This window comes from Neovison vison, chromosome 12 (assembly GCF_020171115.1).
Source record: "Neovison vison isolate M4711 chromosome 12, ASM_NN_V1, whole genome shotgun sequence".
Classification (NCBI taxonomy): Eukaryota; Metazoa; Chordata; class Mammalia; order Carnivora; family Mustelidae; genus Neogale; species Neogale vison.
The window spans coordinates 130,135,355-130,152,289 of record NC_058102.1 but is presented as its reverse complement, the minus strand read 5'-3'; the positions used below and the strand labels follow the sequence as shown (position 1 = coordinate 130,152,289).

At 42.6% G+C, this 16,935-nt stretch overlaps 1 protein-coding gene across 7 annotated transcripts in view; it reads right to left on the bottom strand.

The window, feature by feature from the left end:
• The window catches only part of ARMC3 (armadillo repeat containing 3), a 97,825-nt gene that overhangs the window by 19,412 nt on the left and 61,478 nt on the right, over positions 1-16,935 (bottom strand). For 6 of the 7 annotated variants that reach the window (XM_044228021.1, XM_044228022.1, XM_044228024.1 and 3 more), the window contains 6 exons: positions 12,454-12,703; positions 8,418-8,554; positions 7,408-7,576; positions 4,596-4,693; positions 3,573-3,674; positions 3,041-3,148 (listed from right to left, as the gene is read on the bottom strand). In XM_044228021.1, the coding sequence (XP_044083956.1) occupies positions 3,041-3,148; positions 3,573-3,674; positions 4,596-4,693; positions 7,408-7,576; positions 8,418-8,554; positions 12,454-12,703 (864 nt within the window). The remainder of the gene's footprint in view (positions 1-3,040; positions 3,149-3,572; positions 3,675-4,595; positions 4,694-7,407; positions 7,577-8,417; positions 8,555-12,453; positions 12,704-16,935) is intronic. The other variant, XM_044228023.1, reaches the window with a different exon arrangement.

Below are 16,935 nucleotides of genomic sequence, written 5' to 3'. Positions count from 1 at the left end.
ATGGGTAGACGAGGATATAACAAAAAGGGCCAGAAAAGAGTGGACTTACCATCGAACAAGAAGGTAGGGATCAAATGAGATAAACATGTGAGTAGTACAGAAAAATCAAACTATCAAATATTGTAATTAAGAGCCCATGGCTATCTGAAGATCAGCACTTTTAAAAATTGATTTAAATTCTAGTTAGTTGACATAGAGTTCAATATTGGTTTCAGAAGCAGAGTTCAGTGGTTCATCATTTACATAAAACACGCAGGTCTCATCATCACAAGTGCCCTCCTTAAGCCTAATCACGCATTTAGCCCATCCCCGACCCATCTCCCTCCATCAACCCCCAGTTTGTTCTCTATAGTTAAGATCTTGTCTCTCATAATTTGTTTCCGCCTCTCTTTTTCTGCCTCCCTGAAGATCAACATTTTGATATTTACAAGTAGGGCGCCTGGGTGGCTCAGTGGGTTAAGCCGCTGCCTTCGGCTCGGGTCATGATCTCAGGGTCCTGGGATCGAGTCCCGCATCGGGCTCTCTGCTCAGCAGGGAGCCTGCTTCCTCCTCTCTCTCTGCCTGCCTCTCTGCCTACTTGTAATCTCTCTCTGTCAAATAAATAAATAAAATCTTTAAAAAAAAAAAACACACACACAAAAAAACACAAAATAACTTTCAAACCAGTTGGACTGTCCATTCTCTCCCCAAAGATTTAGGATTAAGAACCAGACTAAGCTATAAGAAAAACAAGGCGATATTCTGCCAAGAATGGCAGAATCACCAAGGATTAAAGCTGATGCGTTATCAGAGGCACCAGAGGGAAAAGTACACTTTGACTGATGATGTTAAGTACAATATATGTGCAATGGTCTCCCATCAGACCAGTGCCTACCCTTCCCTTATCAAGAGGGCAGAAGGCCAGTTCTTCCCCAGGGCCATGGCTAGGTAGACCAAAGGGAGACACCTGCCTCAAAGCCAGCCCATACGTTGTGTGGCCTATGAAGGGGAAGATGGTCTCTCTGACAAGTATGCACTGGATAGTTCTTGGGCTTTAGAACTGAAAGTTTGCTTGGAACTGGAGCGAGATCTGTCCCCATGGCAAACCAAAGTCACATAAAAACTACGGTTACAGATGAGGCAGTAACCAAAAGAAAGTCAAGGAGGATAACAAAGCATCTGTAAAGAAGATGCCACACACATGGAGAGAGAAAAAGAGAGGGAGAGAGACAGAGACTCTATTGACTTCCTCCCAGCTCCCGTCCTTGAGGGGATGGCTGCATTTCCCGCATCGGACTCTGGCGTCTCCTCCGCATCCCTGCAAGGGCTGAGTGGACTTGGGCTCCCTGCAACTGTCTCCTACAACTGTACTGACTTTGCTGAGTGTCTCCTCTGTGCCAGGCACTGCTCTATACGCTTTCCGCACGCTAATTTATTTAAGCCTCAAAACACCCTATGTTATGTCCATTGTACTGAGGAGGGGGCTCAGGCAAAGAGAAAATAAACAACTTGCTCAAGACACATGGTTTATCACGATGGACCTTGTCAGAAATAATCTTTTCCTGCAGACGTTCAGATTTCTATCCTCTTTTTTTTTTTTTTTAAAGATTTTATTTATTTGTTTGTCAGAGAGAGAGAGAGAGAGAGAGCGAGCACAGGCAGAGTGGCAGGCAGAGTCAGAGGGAGAGGCAGGCTCCCTGCGGGGCAAGGAGGCCAATGTGGGTCTCGATCCCAGGATGCTGGGATCATGACCTGAGCCGAAGGCAGCTGCATAACCAACTGAGCCACCCAGGCGTCCCAGATTTCTATCCTCTTGAAGAAACATGAATGCCTCTGTATGCCCACCAAGCCCTGGGCTAAGCACAAGGGATGGAAAGAGAAATCACTCAAGTCAGAACATGGTCTTGTCCTCAAGGAGGTCTCCATGCAAGTAGAATGAAGCACAGAGAAGCCCAGGGAGGAAAGGAAAGACAGGAAGAGAAGGTGGGGGGCGGGGCAGGATAAGGAAGGGAGGGGAGAGGCAGGAAGGAGCGGGGTGGAAGGGAAGGGCAGTATCAGTCCTGGAGCAAGAGGGGCAGATAAGAAGCAAAGGAGACTGACAATAGAGAATGAGGTCAGAAATAGATGAGAAACAGCTCTGAGGTCTGAGGAGAGCAAACCACTGCCTGGACCTCAGGAGACCGTAGAGGGCCGTCTCAGTTTAGAAAGCGGATGCTCGAAACATGTGCCAACAGCCTCCAATACCACAGTGGTTCTGAAGGGCTTAAGTCAACAATAATTAAAGGGTCACGGAGTGTGGCGAGAGGTCCAAGTGGGTTTTTGAGGAATCCAGGAAAGTGCTCATTAGAGAAATAATAGGTTTAAAAATACGTAAACATATAGAAAGCATGTTTGAAACATGCCAGGCCTAAAGAGCATGAAACCACATTCTAATTGTTCTATCAAGGCAGAACTGGGTCCTATTTCCCTTTCCTCTCTCTCCCTGCCTCCTGAAGGGTCAGAGGTTTCTCTGGGTGAGCAGGATGCCCGGGGGGGGGGGGGGGGGGGGGGTTGGGTTGGGTGGGAGGGGCTTGAGGGGGTGATAGAAGCACAAGGTAGACAGAGAGGGGACCGCACTCCGGTGTGTGGGGCTCACCACCTGCGAAGGCAGTGGGGGGGGCATGGGTGGGAAGGGAGGGCAGAGGGTCATTTTACGTTGATTGCGACACAGGGCTGGACTTTTAAATGACTGGGTAGAGACTGCTGTTGCTGTTTTCAAATGCACGTGTCTGTAGGACAGTACACAGTTGATCAAAGTGACCCAAGTTCTCACCCAGAGGCAGGAGAAGAAATTCCCTCTGGGTGGGAGATTCCAAGAGACAAAAATTCCAAGAGATTCCAAGAGACAAAAACGAAGTTACTTTTTAATTACATTTCATGAGTCTTGCCTCGTACAACATCCTGATTCCACAAGAAAAGCTTCCTATTTTAAAGGCCGCCCCTTCGGTTCACCAGCTTCGGTGGGGAATCCAAACCTCCCATGATGATCATTTGGAAAAGGAGACAGTCCCACATTTCCTACCTTGATCCTTTCTCTTTAATGGCAAGTTTGCTAAGAGCCGTATTTCGTCCAGAAGTCGGTTCTGATCTGTCTTCCGTAGGGGATCCAAATCCGGCACTAAAATGAAGACTATTTGTTCTTAGGACAAGATAAAACTCATCATTGATTTCCATCATGAGAAATAATAAAACATTACATTTGCCGGGCATTTGGTCATTTGGAAGACGTGTTTCTTTGCCATGACATGCCTGGGCTCCCTTTCCCTTCAGGAGGCTGAGCACCAGGCATGACTCCAGCAAAGATAATCAAACAAAGCCAGCTCACAGCTCCAATGTCCTGTGCTCCAGGGCTCACTGGAAGTTCCCAGCACACGGCACCCAAAGCCTACTTGTCCCAGAGATCTTTTCCACAACAATTTAAAAAGGCAATTATGAAATGATCATACTAGAAGCATGAGAAGAATTAACTGGCCCAAATCTACACTCTAATTTCGTTCTTACTCCCAGACTGAGGGGAGAATTATTTGAGTACAGAAAAGATACCGTTTTCTTACTTTGTCTTTTCTTTGCTTGCTCTTCTTAAAGAAGATGAGGAAGAAATACTCCGTCCGTAACCAATGTCTGATGACTTATCTTCCATAGATGGAGGTGGAGAACTAAAATTTTTGAAATTATATACAAGTTAAAATGCTTTATTTTTCAATACCAGATTTGTCCTACAAAACAGATTTCCCCTCCCCCCCCCCCAGAAAATCACAATGGGAGCTGACTTTTAACAGTGACAGAATGAAAGCATAAAGGAGAGGTGAAGGTAGGACAAAAAGATTTACTGTTCATGAGCTGGAACTGGAAATATTTTTATAAAACACATCACATAGGGGCGCCTAGGTGGCTCAGTGGGTTAAGCCTCTGCCTTCAGCTCAGGTCATGATCTCAGGGTCCTGGGATTGAGCCCTGCATCGGGCTCTCTGCTCAGCAGGGAGCCTGCTTTCCCCTCTCTCTCTGCCTGCCTCTCTGCCTGCTTGAGATCTCTCTCTCTCTGTCAAATAAATAAAATCTTTAAAAAAAAATACATCACATAAAATAAATTATGACAGATATGTAGATATACATGAACACTTTAAGGAAACATTTTGAAGCTTTCATTTTTAGCTTTACTATTTACTTCTTATTTTATATTTAAAAAAAGCAACAACACAGAAAACCTCTGGGCCGAAGTTAGAGTCCTGCATACAGTTGTGGAGGCTTATAAACATAATTCGTTTTGGTTTGCTCCTATCTACTTACACTTTCTTCAATTACTTCATGTTACCAGCAGAGTAAGAAGCACTGACTACAGAAATACATCTGGAATTGAGTGGTAAAAGAGGGTCAGAGGAAAAACCACGTTGGTGGTGATTTCATGGTCTTTACTATAGCAGGCTATGAGTTTACGGATTGGTGTTTGTTTTCGGGGTAATGCCAAATACAGGGGGGCAAAAGGATACCGTCCTGGAAATCTTATATATTCACGTGATGATGGACAGACAAAAAGCCTTATGTGTTTCCCTGCACCCCTCCTCCCCCACGAGACTCACATGTCGGATTTACTGTTAACTAAGAGTACAGCACGTAGATCACTGGGTTCTTGTAAGCAGAGGTCCTTCAAAGGCAAAAGTTTGGTGCCGGGATTAATCTGTAGGTAATTTAAGAACAAAAAAGTAATATCCGCATGGGTTATATTGTTTTAAGTGAATACTGATGTTCTCGACTGTTTGAAGTAATGTAATTTCACACACACAAAGGCACAGTCAGAAAGAGGAACTTGAACTTGTGGGCAGCTCGCCTCCGGTTCCCCACAATCTGTGTTGTTTTATTCTCTCAGCTGTTTCGCACCATCATTATCAGTTCGGCCCCTGAAAATAGTTGAGTTTTTGATGTATGTAATGTATACATAAGAGAGAATTTGTCTGTGAGAGTAACTAATTACCAAACAGATGACTGACAATGTTGTGAGGATATGCAAAAACAGGCTAGTCCTGGTCCTGTATTAGCAAATTTACTAGCCTGCTGAGGTGGATTAGACCATACCACCTTCTGGGGTCTTTCCCCAATTGTATTATACTGAGATCCCTCTCTCATCCAAGATACTTTACAAGATCCTTTAAAAATCAGACAGAGCATGTCATTTTTCTGCCCACAACTCTGCCAAGTTTTCCTACTTCATTCAGAACAAAGGCGAAACTCCTTCCGGTCGTCTACAAGACTTACATGGTCTGGGCTCTACCCCTGCGGGTTAGTCCTTACTAGTCTGCTCCTTGGGTCACTCAGCTACAGCTACACTGACTGCTGTTTCTTAACGGTACCAAGCACACATATTCCTCTGCTTGGAAAGCTCTTCCCTGAGCCATCCCCGCAGCTAAGTCCCTCAACTTTCTAGTCTTTGCCTTCCTGACCACAATTTCCAAAATTACTGTAAACATCAACCCCAGTCCCCACCCAGCACTATAGAGCCCCCTTATCCTGCCTCTGTTCTACTGCCCCCACCAAGCTCTGATCATTTTGATCATGTGATAAACGTTATTTATCTCTTTGTCATGTTTACTGCTTATTGTCTGCTTCTTCTCACTGGTGTCATGAAAGTAGAGATCTATGTCTTTTATTTACTGACATCTTCAACCTATAATACTAGAAACTTAATATTTACTGAATGAAGGAATCAGTGAGTTCTCCTTTATAAAGAATATGGTTTCATTAAATTTTTTAGAAAAACTGTATGAACAAATACATTTGTCACAGTTTTATCTGATTTATGGCAACATTTTCCTGAGGAACTTGTTCTTTGTTGGTTTTTCTGCTCTTTTCCTCATCTCTCTCAGAGCATCTTTGTCCTGATAATGGTGTGCTTGTTCTTTTTGAACGACGCATCACTGAATGAGATGGGCTTTCTGGGAGCACTGATTTCTCAGTGGCGTGTGTGTGTGTGTGTGTGTGTGTGTACACGTGTGTGTGTGTGTGTGTGATGTTAGGTCAGGTGGTGGCGGCAGCCAGGGAAAGCAGAAGGAACAGCAGGAGTCCAGTTTTCGGCTAGCCATTTTTCATTATTCAGAATGTCTCAGGACGCCTGGGAGGCTGTGTCGGTTAAGCCTCTGCCTTTGGCTCAGGTCATGATCCCAGAATCCTGGGATCAAGTCCCACATCGGGCTGTCTGCTCAGCAGGGAGCCTGCTTCCCCCTCTGCCTGCCACTCACTCTGCTTGTGCTCTCTCTCTCTCTCCGACAAATAAATAAAATCTTTTAAAAAATGTCTCCAGGGGTGACTTGTTGGCTCGTTGGTAGAGCATATGACTCTTGATCTCGGGGTGATGAGTTCGAGTCCCACATAGCGAAGATTACTTGAAAAATAATATAATTTTAAAATGTCTCCAATTCTATTACCACGATAGTGTTTCCTTCAAATACAGTTGGCTATGTGATTCTTTCATGGCCCTGTCTCCTCTGCCTTTTTGGACCAAACTGGTCCAAACTGGTTTTTGGTGCCAGCCTTGCTCAACCCAGGTCTCTGGTCCTGTACCTGCCTGGCAAACAGAGCATTTGGCTTTTGCATTTCTGAGCTCTCCCCTCAGCTGAGAGGGGGATGGTGTTTTCCAAGACCTGCTACCACTAGCTGCAGCTGCCTTGCCCCTCTCTGGGCTTCTTTCTTTCCCCTTTTCACTCCTCTTCCTGCACTCCTTTTGTCCGATCTCAGGCATTTTCAGTAACTCCTACATTTTTTAAAAAATGAAGTCTGGGATCATATCTGTTTCCTAGTTTTGCCGAAAGTGGCATTTGTATATTTAAAAAATTTTTTCCATTCTCCTAATGGCTCTTGGTTTCCAGAAGAAAGGAAAATGCTGGCTTAAGCAGCAATGCTGAAAAGTCCTTAAGATTCTAATTTTTAGCTTCCCATTTCTCTTGACATTAACCTTGAATTACACTGCATATTGTTTTTAAAATCATAGAAATGCAGCTTAAATAACGTTCTTCTATACTGCATTTTAAAATTTGGTATTACAGTCTGCTTAATTTCAGTTAGATTATAATAGAATGAAACACTTATACTTCTATCCTTATCACGGTTTATGAACCATAGAAATATTAGAACAGAAAATGCTCCTTCTTTTATGTCTTCTCCGAAACTTGAGAGTAGCCTCAGCAAGCTGATTCTAGTACAAGTAATCAGATTCTAGTTAAAACTGTACACAAATGCAAAATCTTACAGCCAAAGTTAAGAATAAAGCTCTGATTCCCAAGTTTCTGCCTATAAAAATATACATTCTGTAAGGTGGTTATAAAATTGCAATGAAAGGGCACTGTGATTAAAGAAGAAATGATCGTATATACTAAAATACGAATTAGTGCTGTCACTCACCCGACCATAGTCATAGAATCCATCACCAATTATGTTACTTGATGACAAATAGCCAGTCAGGCTGTATTTCAGAGACAGGTAGTTGTTGAGCAATTTGTTATAAGCTGCCTCACTGAATTTATTTTTCCGACTTACTGATAGATTAACTTCTTCAAGGATCTCTAAAGCCCTGTCAATAAGAGAAAAAAAAAAGCATTATTTGCTTTAAACAAGCAATCCAGCATTAAGTTCTCATTTATATACCCGGCCCAGACCCTGAATGAAGAATTGAGATGGAAAGGTTAAAGTTATCTCACCCTATTAGATAAAGCAAGACTGACAGAATTATGAAGACAAATCAGTCCTTTTGAGAATATATATGCCACCTAGTGACTCATATTCAAACAGCTGAAAAGGACAACGAGCGGTGTGTGTGGGGGGGAGTTCTTCATTTAAAGCGGAAGTAGTATTGGGTTCCCAGTTTTCCAGCTAACCAGGCAATATCCACGAACACAGAGATGGTTAGAAGTAGGGTGACCCCATCCGTGGAACCTGAAAACCCTATTTGCCGGTGTGCTAAGGCAACTCGCTCACCTGCTGCGGCTGGAGAAACCATTCTGGTGAGGCTGGTGAATGCCTAATTCTGACGGAGAGGTCTGGGTGGAGGAAGGAGACTCACCTTTTATTTTCACTTCAAAAGTGGCGACGCAGAATTGCGGGTTAGCAATAGCAGGAGGAAAGGAAAGAGAGGGATTGATCAGGGTGAAGAGGTGGACAGGGAAATGGTGAAGATGGTTGTGTAAGCGTGCTGGAAAGACCTCCAGTTGGAAAGAATGGAGAGGGACCCCCCACACCCCCACTGCCAGGCCGCCCCTTCCCAGGGAAGACCCACTGCACGGTCCCAGCTCTCGAGGGCTCCGCCGCATGCACGCGGGAGTGTGGACTCTGCCTGACTTCCTTGGACCCGAAAGATGTGCACCTTCGTCTTCTGCCCTTAATCTGAGCCTGAAACTTGAGGCCGCTCCACTCACCCAAGCTTGCACAATTCACCAGCCGTCAGCTCGTCGCTGGCGCAGACGGTCACAGCCCAGCTGGCGTGCCTTCTCACTTCATCATTCTTGGAGCGCAGTAGCTCCACCAGTGGCCCCAGGCCACCCGAATTTCTTAACTGGACGTGGAAACCGAAAGTTTATGCATCGGAAGTATACAGAATATAAACACTGATTTTTTTTTTTTCAAATCTCATTGGATTTTTAAATGACTTTAACCATGTAAGAACATTTTAGGATTTTTAGAATTGATTACATCCAGAGGGAAACAATTTATTACAAAACCTTAGAGACAGGAGCCCAGATTTCTGTTCAAGGTCAAGAGGAGGCCACAGTCAAATAATCGAGGGAGGTCACTGTGATTTTTTGCATGGGAGGGAGACAGAGAGCCTGTCCTCCTGTTCCCCTGTGTTCATTCATTCTGCTCATCAACACTGAATGTTCATTTGGCCCTGTGGTACAGAATGATGGTCCCCCAAAGGTGTCCTTTTCCCTGGAAGGGATTTTGCAGATGTGACAAGTTAACAGTTTTTTTTTTTTTTTTTTTACAAGTTAACAGTTTTGAGATGGGGAGATTGTCTCGGATAATCAGGTGAGCCCAAGTTAATTGCAAGAGTCCTTGTAAGATGGAGAGATGGGTACCTGGAGCCAAGAGCGGAGCCGTACAGACACAGAGATTGGAGTGGTATCCTCTGAAGTTGGAGGGAGGGGCCATAGCCAAGGGATGGGGGGGGGTGGATGGTAAAATCTAGAAAGGATAGACTTTCCCTTAAAGTCTCCCGAAGGAACATAGCTCTGCCAACATCTTGATTTCAACCCATAAGACCTGTGTTCAGACTTCTGATGTCCTATACTATACGATAATAGATTTCCATTACTTTAAACCATGATGTTGTGGTCATTTGCTACAGCAAGAATAGGGAAGGAATCCAGTCCCCAAGGCTGGGCAGGAGGAACCGATACAGTGACACCAGGGGACCCATGTCACTGGCCACCACTACCAAATCATCAGTGTGGCCAAAGAATTACCATAGCAATGCCCTAGAAAAAGACTGATTTTTGTTAATGCTGCATAGTATCTTCTCTTCATTTCTCCCAGGAGTGAGGAAGAGATAAAAAGAATAAGAAGAGAATTGGACAGAACTACATTAATTACACTGTTAAAGGAAATTCAGGTAATAAAGGTAATTATTCATGGATAAAATTATTCTAATCGGGGGAAAAAAAAGATTTGACAGAGCTCTTTTCTCACTGTCTGAAATGCAACACTCTATCATATGAACCTAGAGGACAAAAAAAGAACATTCTAGCAGTTTCTATGTGTAGTATCTGAAGACAAGAGCCATTATGGGGTATGATCCATTTGATCCACAGTCAGTCATTTTCCATCAATGTCCGGAGACATTTTCTTCTCAGGGATCACACTTTAGTACATGGAACATTACAGCTTCAAAAAGTTTACTGGAAGCATCTTAAGCTCAGGAACTCAAATTTCTGAACCTCTTTATTTCTGAGTATAAGAGAAGATAGTCTAACTCTTCATGTGTTCTTGTGGCAAAGATCTAATTCATTGATTAATTCATTTCCCTATTCATTTAATGACTGTTTATTAAGTGTATGCCCTCTGTGCCAGATATTTATTAATGGCATAGACACAGGGAAGGAAAAACTCCTAGGTCCCTTCTCTAAAGACTCAAGGAGCTTATAGTCTTTCATACAAGAACCATATACGCAAAGCAGAGGACACGGGAAGCATGCACAGAGCGTAAGGGAAGCATAGAGGAGGGCGGTTCCCAGCTTGAAGACTGAAGAAAGGCATCATAGAGGACAGGATGGCTTGAAGGACTTGCATTTTGAAAGAGAAGTGTGATTTTATCAGGTGGACAAAAGTGAGAATATTTCTCCAAGTGGAGAAATCAAAGACATATAAATAAGAGAACAGAGCATATGGACAGAATTACAAATAGCATGGGATTTCTGGACTATGGAGTTAAGCCTGGTAAGAGACTTCAAGAAAGGTGGGTAGGTGCAGGTCACTGGGCGTCCTAGCCCACCATGCTAAGCAGCTGAACTCTTCCTCTGGGGCAATGGTGCACCAATGGCCACATCAATGATGTGATGACAGTCATATATTTGAAATCTCGGTCTGGGGACAGTGTGGGAAGCAGGAAGTGGCAGGCGTAGGGAGAGCAGGAGACTTAGCTGTGATATTCCTGGAAGGAGACGGACTGTTCTGCAGACAGCATGGACACAGAACCAAAGCGCTTTGATTGCCGTGTTGCTGAAGACTAGCATAGTGCCTGACATGGAATAGAGGGCAAATAAATATTTGGTAGTCTTGGGGCACGTGGGTGGCTCAGTCCGTTGGGTGTCCAGCTCCTGGTTTAAACTCAGGTTTTCGTGATCTCTTGGGTGGTGCAATCAAGCCCCCTGTTGGGCTCCTCACTGAGCATGGAGTCCGCTTAGAATTCTCTCCCTCTGCCCATGCCCCCGCTCTTGTGTGTGCACATATTCTCTCTCTAAATAAATAAATATTTTTTAAAAATTTGGTAGTCTTAATGCCTTAATGGATGAATACAAATGAACTGGAGTCAATGGGAACAAAGAAGGGGATAGAATAGAAAGGGACTGTCTATTCTTCCCTAGGGGACAGAAAAGCTTTTTGTTGTCTGAGCAGAGAACCCAGTGCAACAGCTTGGGCTCTGGATGGCATCCCTGATATTCTAATTTACCAACTCTGCTGCGAGTATAATGTGTCTTTAAGCCTCGTTTTCCTCACCTATAAAATGGGGATTACAAACATGCCCATCACAAGTGATGGTGTATGCTTGTAGAGTGCTTAGCACAGTGCCCATTGCCTAGTAAGTGCTCAGTAAGTGTTCGCTACTGTTATTTATATTGGCGGGAGAGGAACAAAGCCCCAAGATGTTTGAATGAGTGCCCTGTGACAAGTAAATAGGAGAAAAGAAAGAGAAAAAAAAAAGATATGTGTAGGTTTGCATTATTTTTATGAATAGAATAAAACACACTTTTATATGGTACACTTGTTAAAAAAATACAATTCTAGGTTTTAAAACTTTGAAATATGCAAGAAACACGAGAGTATGTGGAACCCACCCGTATAATGTAACACATCATAGTAAAGGCACACCTGTTTGTCTACTGATCAGTTTAAGAAATGACACATTTAGATGACCTTGAACCCCTGTTTGTTCCTCTCAATTACATCCACTCCCTTGATTCCCTAAGAGGATTTCTTTACTTTGCGGTTAATCAAGGCCTAATCATTGACCTTTGCCTTTACAGTTGCAACTCACATGTATGTTTACCTAAACAATATCTTGCTTAGATGTGTATATTTCTGAATGTTACATAAATAGAATCACAAGTTGTATTCTACTGCAACTTGATTTTGCTCAGCATTATGCTCCGTTGATGTCTGTAGCTATAGTTCATTTTCACCGATATGAAGTTCCATTTTATGAATATATTACAAATTTATTTACCCATTCTCTTAAAAAATGAGACAATTGGTGTGTTTCCAGTTGCTTAGGTATTAGAAACAATGCATCCTGGTGCAAAGAGGCAAGAGACCGTCCTAGGTAGAATTTAGAAACAGAACTGCCAGATTATACCGGATTAGAGGATTTGCTCTTCTTTGCTAGATAAAGCCAATTTGCTTTCCAAAGGGTCACACCAATTAAATAATTTTATCTTTTTAGAGTAGTTGTAGGTTCACAGCGACATTGAGCAGCAGGTGCAGAGGTTTCCCACACTCCCCTGCGCCCAGGCAGGAGCTGCTTTCCCATTATCAAATACATCCCCTGTCGGACTGGTACATTTGTTACAACTGATGAAAGTACACTGACACATTATTATCACCCCGCGCCGGTGGCTGAAGGGCTGCACCAATTTTGAAGGCTCTAAATGATGGGTAGGTTCAAACCCTTGAAAATGTTTCAAATTAATCCACCCGTAGGCACAGACCGGAAAAATGAGCGGACAGACAAGCTCTCACCTCTGTCCGGGCCTCCACGTCGCACGCCGTTGCAGCCACCAGGAGAGCCGCCTTGCTCTGCACGACCGTGTTGGAGGAGCGGAGCGGGCCGATGAGCGCGTGCATGACGTCGTGGTTCTGCATGTTCACCCGCAGGGGCTCCTGCATCGCCATGTTCGCTAATACTGTAGCGGCGCTGGCGATGGCTCCGTCTCGTTTACTCGACAGGATGCTTATCAGTGGATCAATTGCATCGGCTTCCGCAGCAGCACTGGGTACACAGAAGAGAAATGCGCGTCATCTGAGTTCAAGAAACGGTCCTTGGAGGGTACAATGGAGTTTATTAAACAAATGAGTACATAAATACGGTTTTAGAAAAAAAAAATTAACGTCCAATGCAATGAACCCAGACTTGAGGTGCCAGTGATTTAAGTGGAGGCTGGGAAAATGTCAGTTAAGAGTGAATTTAAATTGTCCTTTTCCTACTTCTACAGCTTGTCATTATAGAAAAATGCATGACTACTTCTTAGAAATCCTCCTACAGCTGTTTTTTTTTTTTTTTTTTAACTCCGTGATACTTATAAGACCAGGAAATTTTATTCAAAGAAAGTCAATTAAGATATTCTCAACCAGTAGGAAAGCAAAACTATATATTTCTTTATTCTTTTTTTTTTTTTTTTTCTTAGAGAGGAAGAACCTTAATCTTAATCTGGGCCTCAATCTCACAGCCCTGAGATCAGGGCCTGAGCCAAGATCAAATGTCAGGCACTTAATCAACTGAGCCACCCAAGTGTCCCTAGAAAACTAAGCCTTTAAATAGGGGGAATGATTGAGTGAGAGATGCTCCTGGTTTGAGTTAAAACTCTTTAGCTCATCCTCCCCCTCTTTAAATGAGGTTGTTAATTGTAGGCAGGGGTTAACACATTTGAAGCCAGCAAAACATTTTGGAGGTGAAAGCTGATTTACAAAGTAAATATCAAAGATCAAAGTCATAATATTGACATAATGACTAGTTTTAGTAATGTAGGCATATTCAGTTGCTTTATTTCCTATTTCTGCTATAAAAAGACCATAATTATCCGTCAAATACATTAATAGTCTCACAAGTAATAAGCCTCTTTTTAAGAAGGCCCTACTCTCTAAAGTCCTTGCTTTCTAATCACTTAAAAAGCTCATAACGTAGTAAAAATTAAAAAGGGGATCATTTTAAGAAGAGGTAGATGATTTAATTATGTTCTTTAATATTTGGAATTCTTTCAAATAAGAGATGTTCCAAGCCATAAGATATACAGAACATCCTACTTTCAAAGGAAGACCCCAAATTCTGTGTTAAAAACCCATTTACATCATCATGGGAATAGAAGTAATTAAGACAATAAAAACATACCTGAGACTCCAATAACATGAACATCCCTTTACGTTTTATATCTGACAATTTTTTTCCACTTAAGATCATATTAAGAATGAAATCTGAAAACAAGTGAGGCTATAGGATTCAGCCCATCACCCTGTATTCTGATGAATATTCTGATAATTAAATTTAATTTGGTAGTCACTTACATTTGCTGATTGTGAAGAAGTGACAATCTCGAGATTAGAGGTTATCACAACTGTCTGAGAGAGGGCACAATGTAAATGAAGTGCCACCAGGGAGAAAGGAAGCTGTGATTGTCACTCAGACCAGCTCTGAAGTGGACCGAACAGCAGCTACTGGGCTGCGATGAAATGACCAATGAAGGCGGCTACTCTGGGGAATGCTGGGCTCTGTTGGTGTTAACCCTGAAGGCAGCTCCCACCCCTGGTTTGACTAAATCCATCCAGAATACACACTAGATTGCTATGAAGGCAAAGTCAGAGTTTGCTTCCATTTCTTCCCATAGTCCTTGGTACATATTTAATCCTTCCTGTGGGGTCACCCATTATTTTCCGGGGAAGGCATCTCTTTAAAAATTGGTTAGATGACCTGTAACCAAAGTTTGTTTCTATAAAAATATAGGAAGGATCTGCCTGCATCTCACTACGACAGCTTGAGGGCCAGCATTTGCCCTCCTGTCCTAGGGGACAAAATAAACACTCAAGATAATTTTACTTTCCATGCTTCTCCTACTATTAATCAAACAGGGGTCATTTGATTGTATGAATAAGGAAAAATTTGGAGGCACTAGTACATTAGTTTCTCAGAAACTTCTCATATTTTTTACTTAGAGCTTAAATATTGAGTTTTTAAAAACTGCCAGCAAGAATTTTAAATTATGCATATTTTCTAATTAATATAGACATAAACCTATTAAAAATTGTTTAATTTCTTTGACTTATTTTTCATGTACTGAATGCAATCAGTCCTTTCAACCAAAATACTTTGTACTTCGTAACCACTGGAAACATGCCTCAGTTAGAAGGCACGATTCCTTTGTCATTTAGTGATTTATCCCTTGACAACGTTCAAGGGAACGTTTTTAAAACGTCCCGGAGAATCAGGGAGGAGCACACAGTGGAGGTGTTTCACTGCAACCGTGTTAGAAGCTGCAAGTATTGTAGGAAAGCGCCTACCAGTACATTCTACAGGGCTGTGTCTTTTGTATGCTTCATGGGTTTTCTGGAAAATTTAAGTGAATACATAGGATCACACTTTGTCGTTTGATTTCTCTTATTTATTAAAAACAAAACAAAACAAAAAACAGGCTGCAAGCTCCCGTAATGTTCACCAGATGCATCTCTGCTCACAGGCTTTGTGCATGTGTTTGCTTCCTCCTCTCTCCTGGACAAAGGCATATTTTGCCTTGGTTCATTTTTATCTCTACCTTCTGCTCTTTTCTGTGCTCTTTAAGAGCCAATAAGGAGAAGTACATAAAATCCTAACTGTTTAAGAAACGGGAGATTCTAGTGCACAGTGGAATATAGCTTTTACTAAATTGAACATAACTCCCAGCACCGAAAGACAGATCGCACGCATGCAGCCGGGAGACCGAGCTGCACTGTGTGTACAAACCTGCCCGTAGTGTGCTGTGTGCCGTCTGCTTAGGTGTAAAAAGCATAAGCGAAATTAAGTTATTATGGTGAAAAAAAATCAAGCTATTATTTTTACCTAAAAAAAACCACCAAAAAACAATAAAGCAAAAAAAAAAAAAAAAACCCTCATTTCATTATAGAAACAGAGCACAGAATTTACTTTTTTTTTCTTTTTAAAGAATCGCATTAATTCTGTGTTTTAAACCCAAGACATTCTGTTTTATTTTTCCCTGTGTCTGATAATGTATACAGGCTGGAGCCTGTCATATTTTAAAAACACATTTCTGTTTCCTAGATAGTATGGCATTATCCAAATGAACGGGACACAAGTCAAACTGCTTTGTTACAAAATCCAGAATTATAGGGCCATATGTCATCATGATAATCTGAAAATATTTTGATTCTTACTATCGTGAACCTCCATCAGTTGGAGTTTCATCAAGTAAGAGTTTAAAATGTACATTTCAAAAAAAACCAAAAAAAAAACCCAAATATGGAAAAGTATAAAAACTTCTGTTTATATCATTTGATGTATGTAAACAGAAGTGAAGTTCGGCATGTCGTGTGTAACCAATTTATTACCAAGTCCTGACTCTTTTCCGCCTCCCTATTTCTCGAATCTCTCTCTTCTCTCCAGCTCCGTCTCTTCCATCGAATCCATTCTGTCAACCCCTTGCGAACTGATGTGCTCTGCTAACAGGTCTCTCACAGCACCCCCGAGTCTTTCTCCAACTTCCAGCTAAAGGAATCTTCTAAAATAATTACCAGATGATTATAATTATATACATCATACGCATCATCAGATTTTCCCCCTCTTTAAAAAGTTTTTCGGGGCACCTGGGTGACTCAGTGGGTTAAGCCGCTGCCTTCGGCTCAGGTCATGATCTCAGGGTCCTGGGATTGAGCCCCGCATCCGGCTCTCTGCTCCTCGGGGAGCCTGCTTCCTCCTCTCTCTCTGCCTGCCTCTCTGCCTACTTGTGATCTCTGTCTGTCAAATAAATAATCTTTGGGAAAAAAAAATGTTTCTGGTTTCTCATTGCTCAGGATGAAGCCCTAAATTTCCCACATGGCCTCTGAGGCCCTGCTCGAGCCCACCTGCCTCCCCTGCCGGCCCACACCCCCCTCACTTCTCCCTGTAGCTTTGTGCTCGGGGCCTCTCTGGCAACCTGCAACACGCCAGGCTCCGGCTTATCCCTGGGTATTCTCATATACCCGCCGTTCTAACTTCCCGATGAACTCTTCCTCCTGATAATTCCCAATCACCTTGCCAAGCTCAGCACAAGTGCCTCATCCTCAAGTTAGCATATCTTGAACTTCCCGATGAACTCCTCCTCCTGATAATTCCCAATCACCTTGCCAAGCTCAGCACAAGTGCCTCATCCTCAAGTTAGCATATCTTGAGCCCCAAACTGGATACCTGGTCTCTTTTCCCCACGAGCTCAAGATTATTTGTTTGTGAAACATATATACATTTTTTAAAAAATGCTGTTTTGG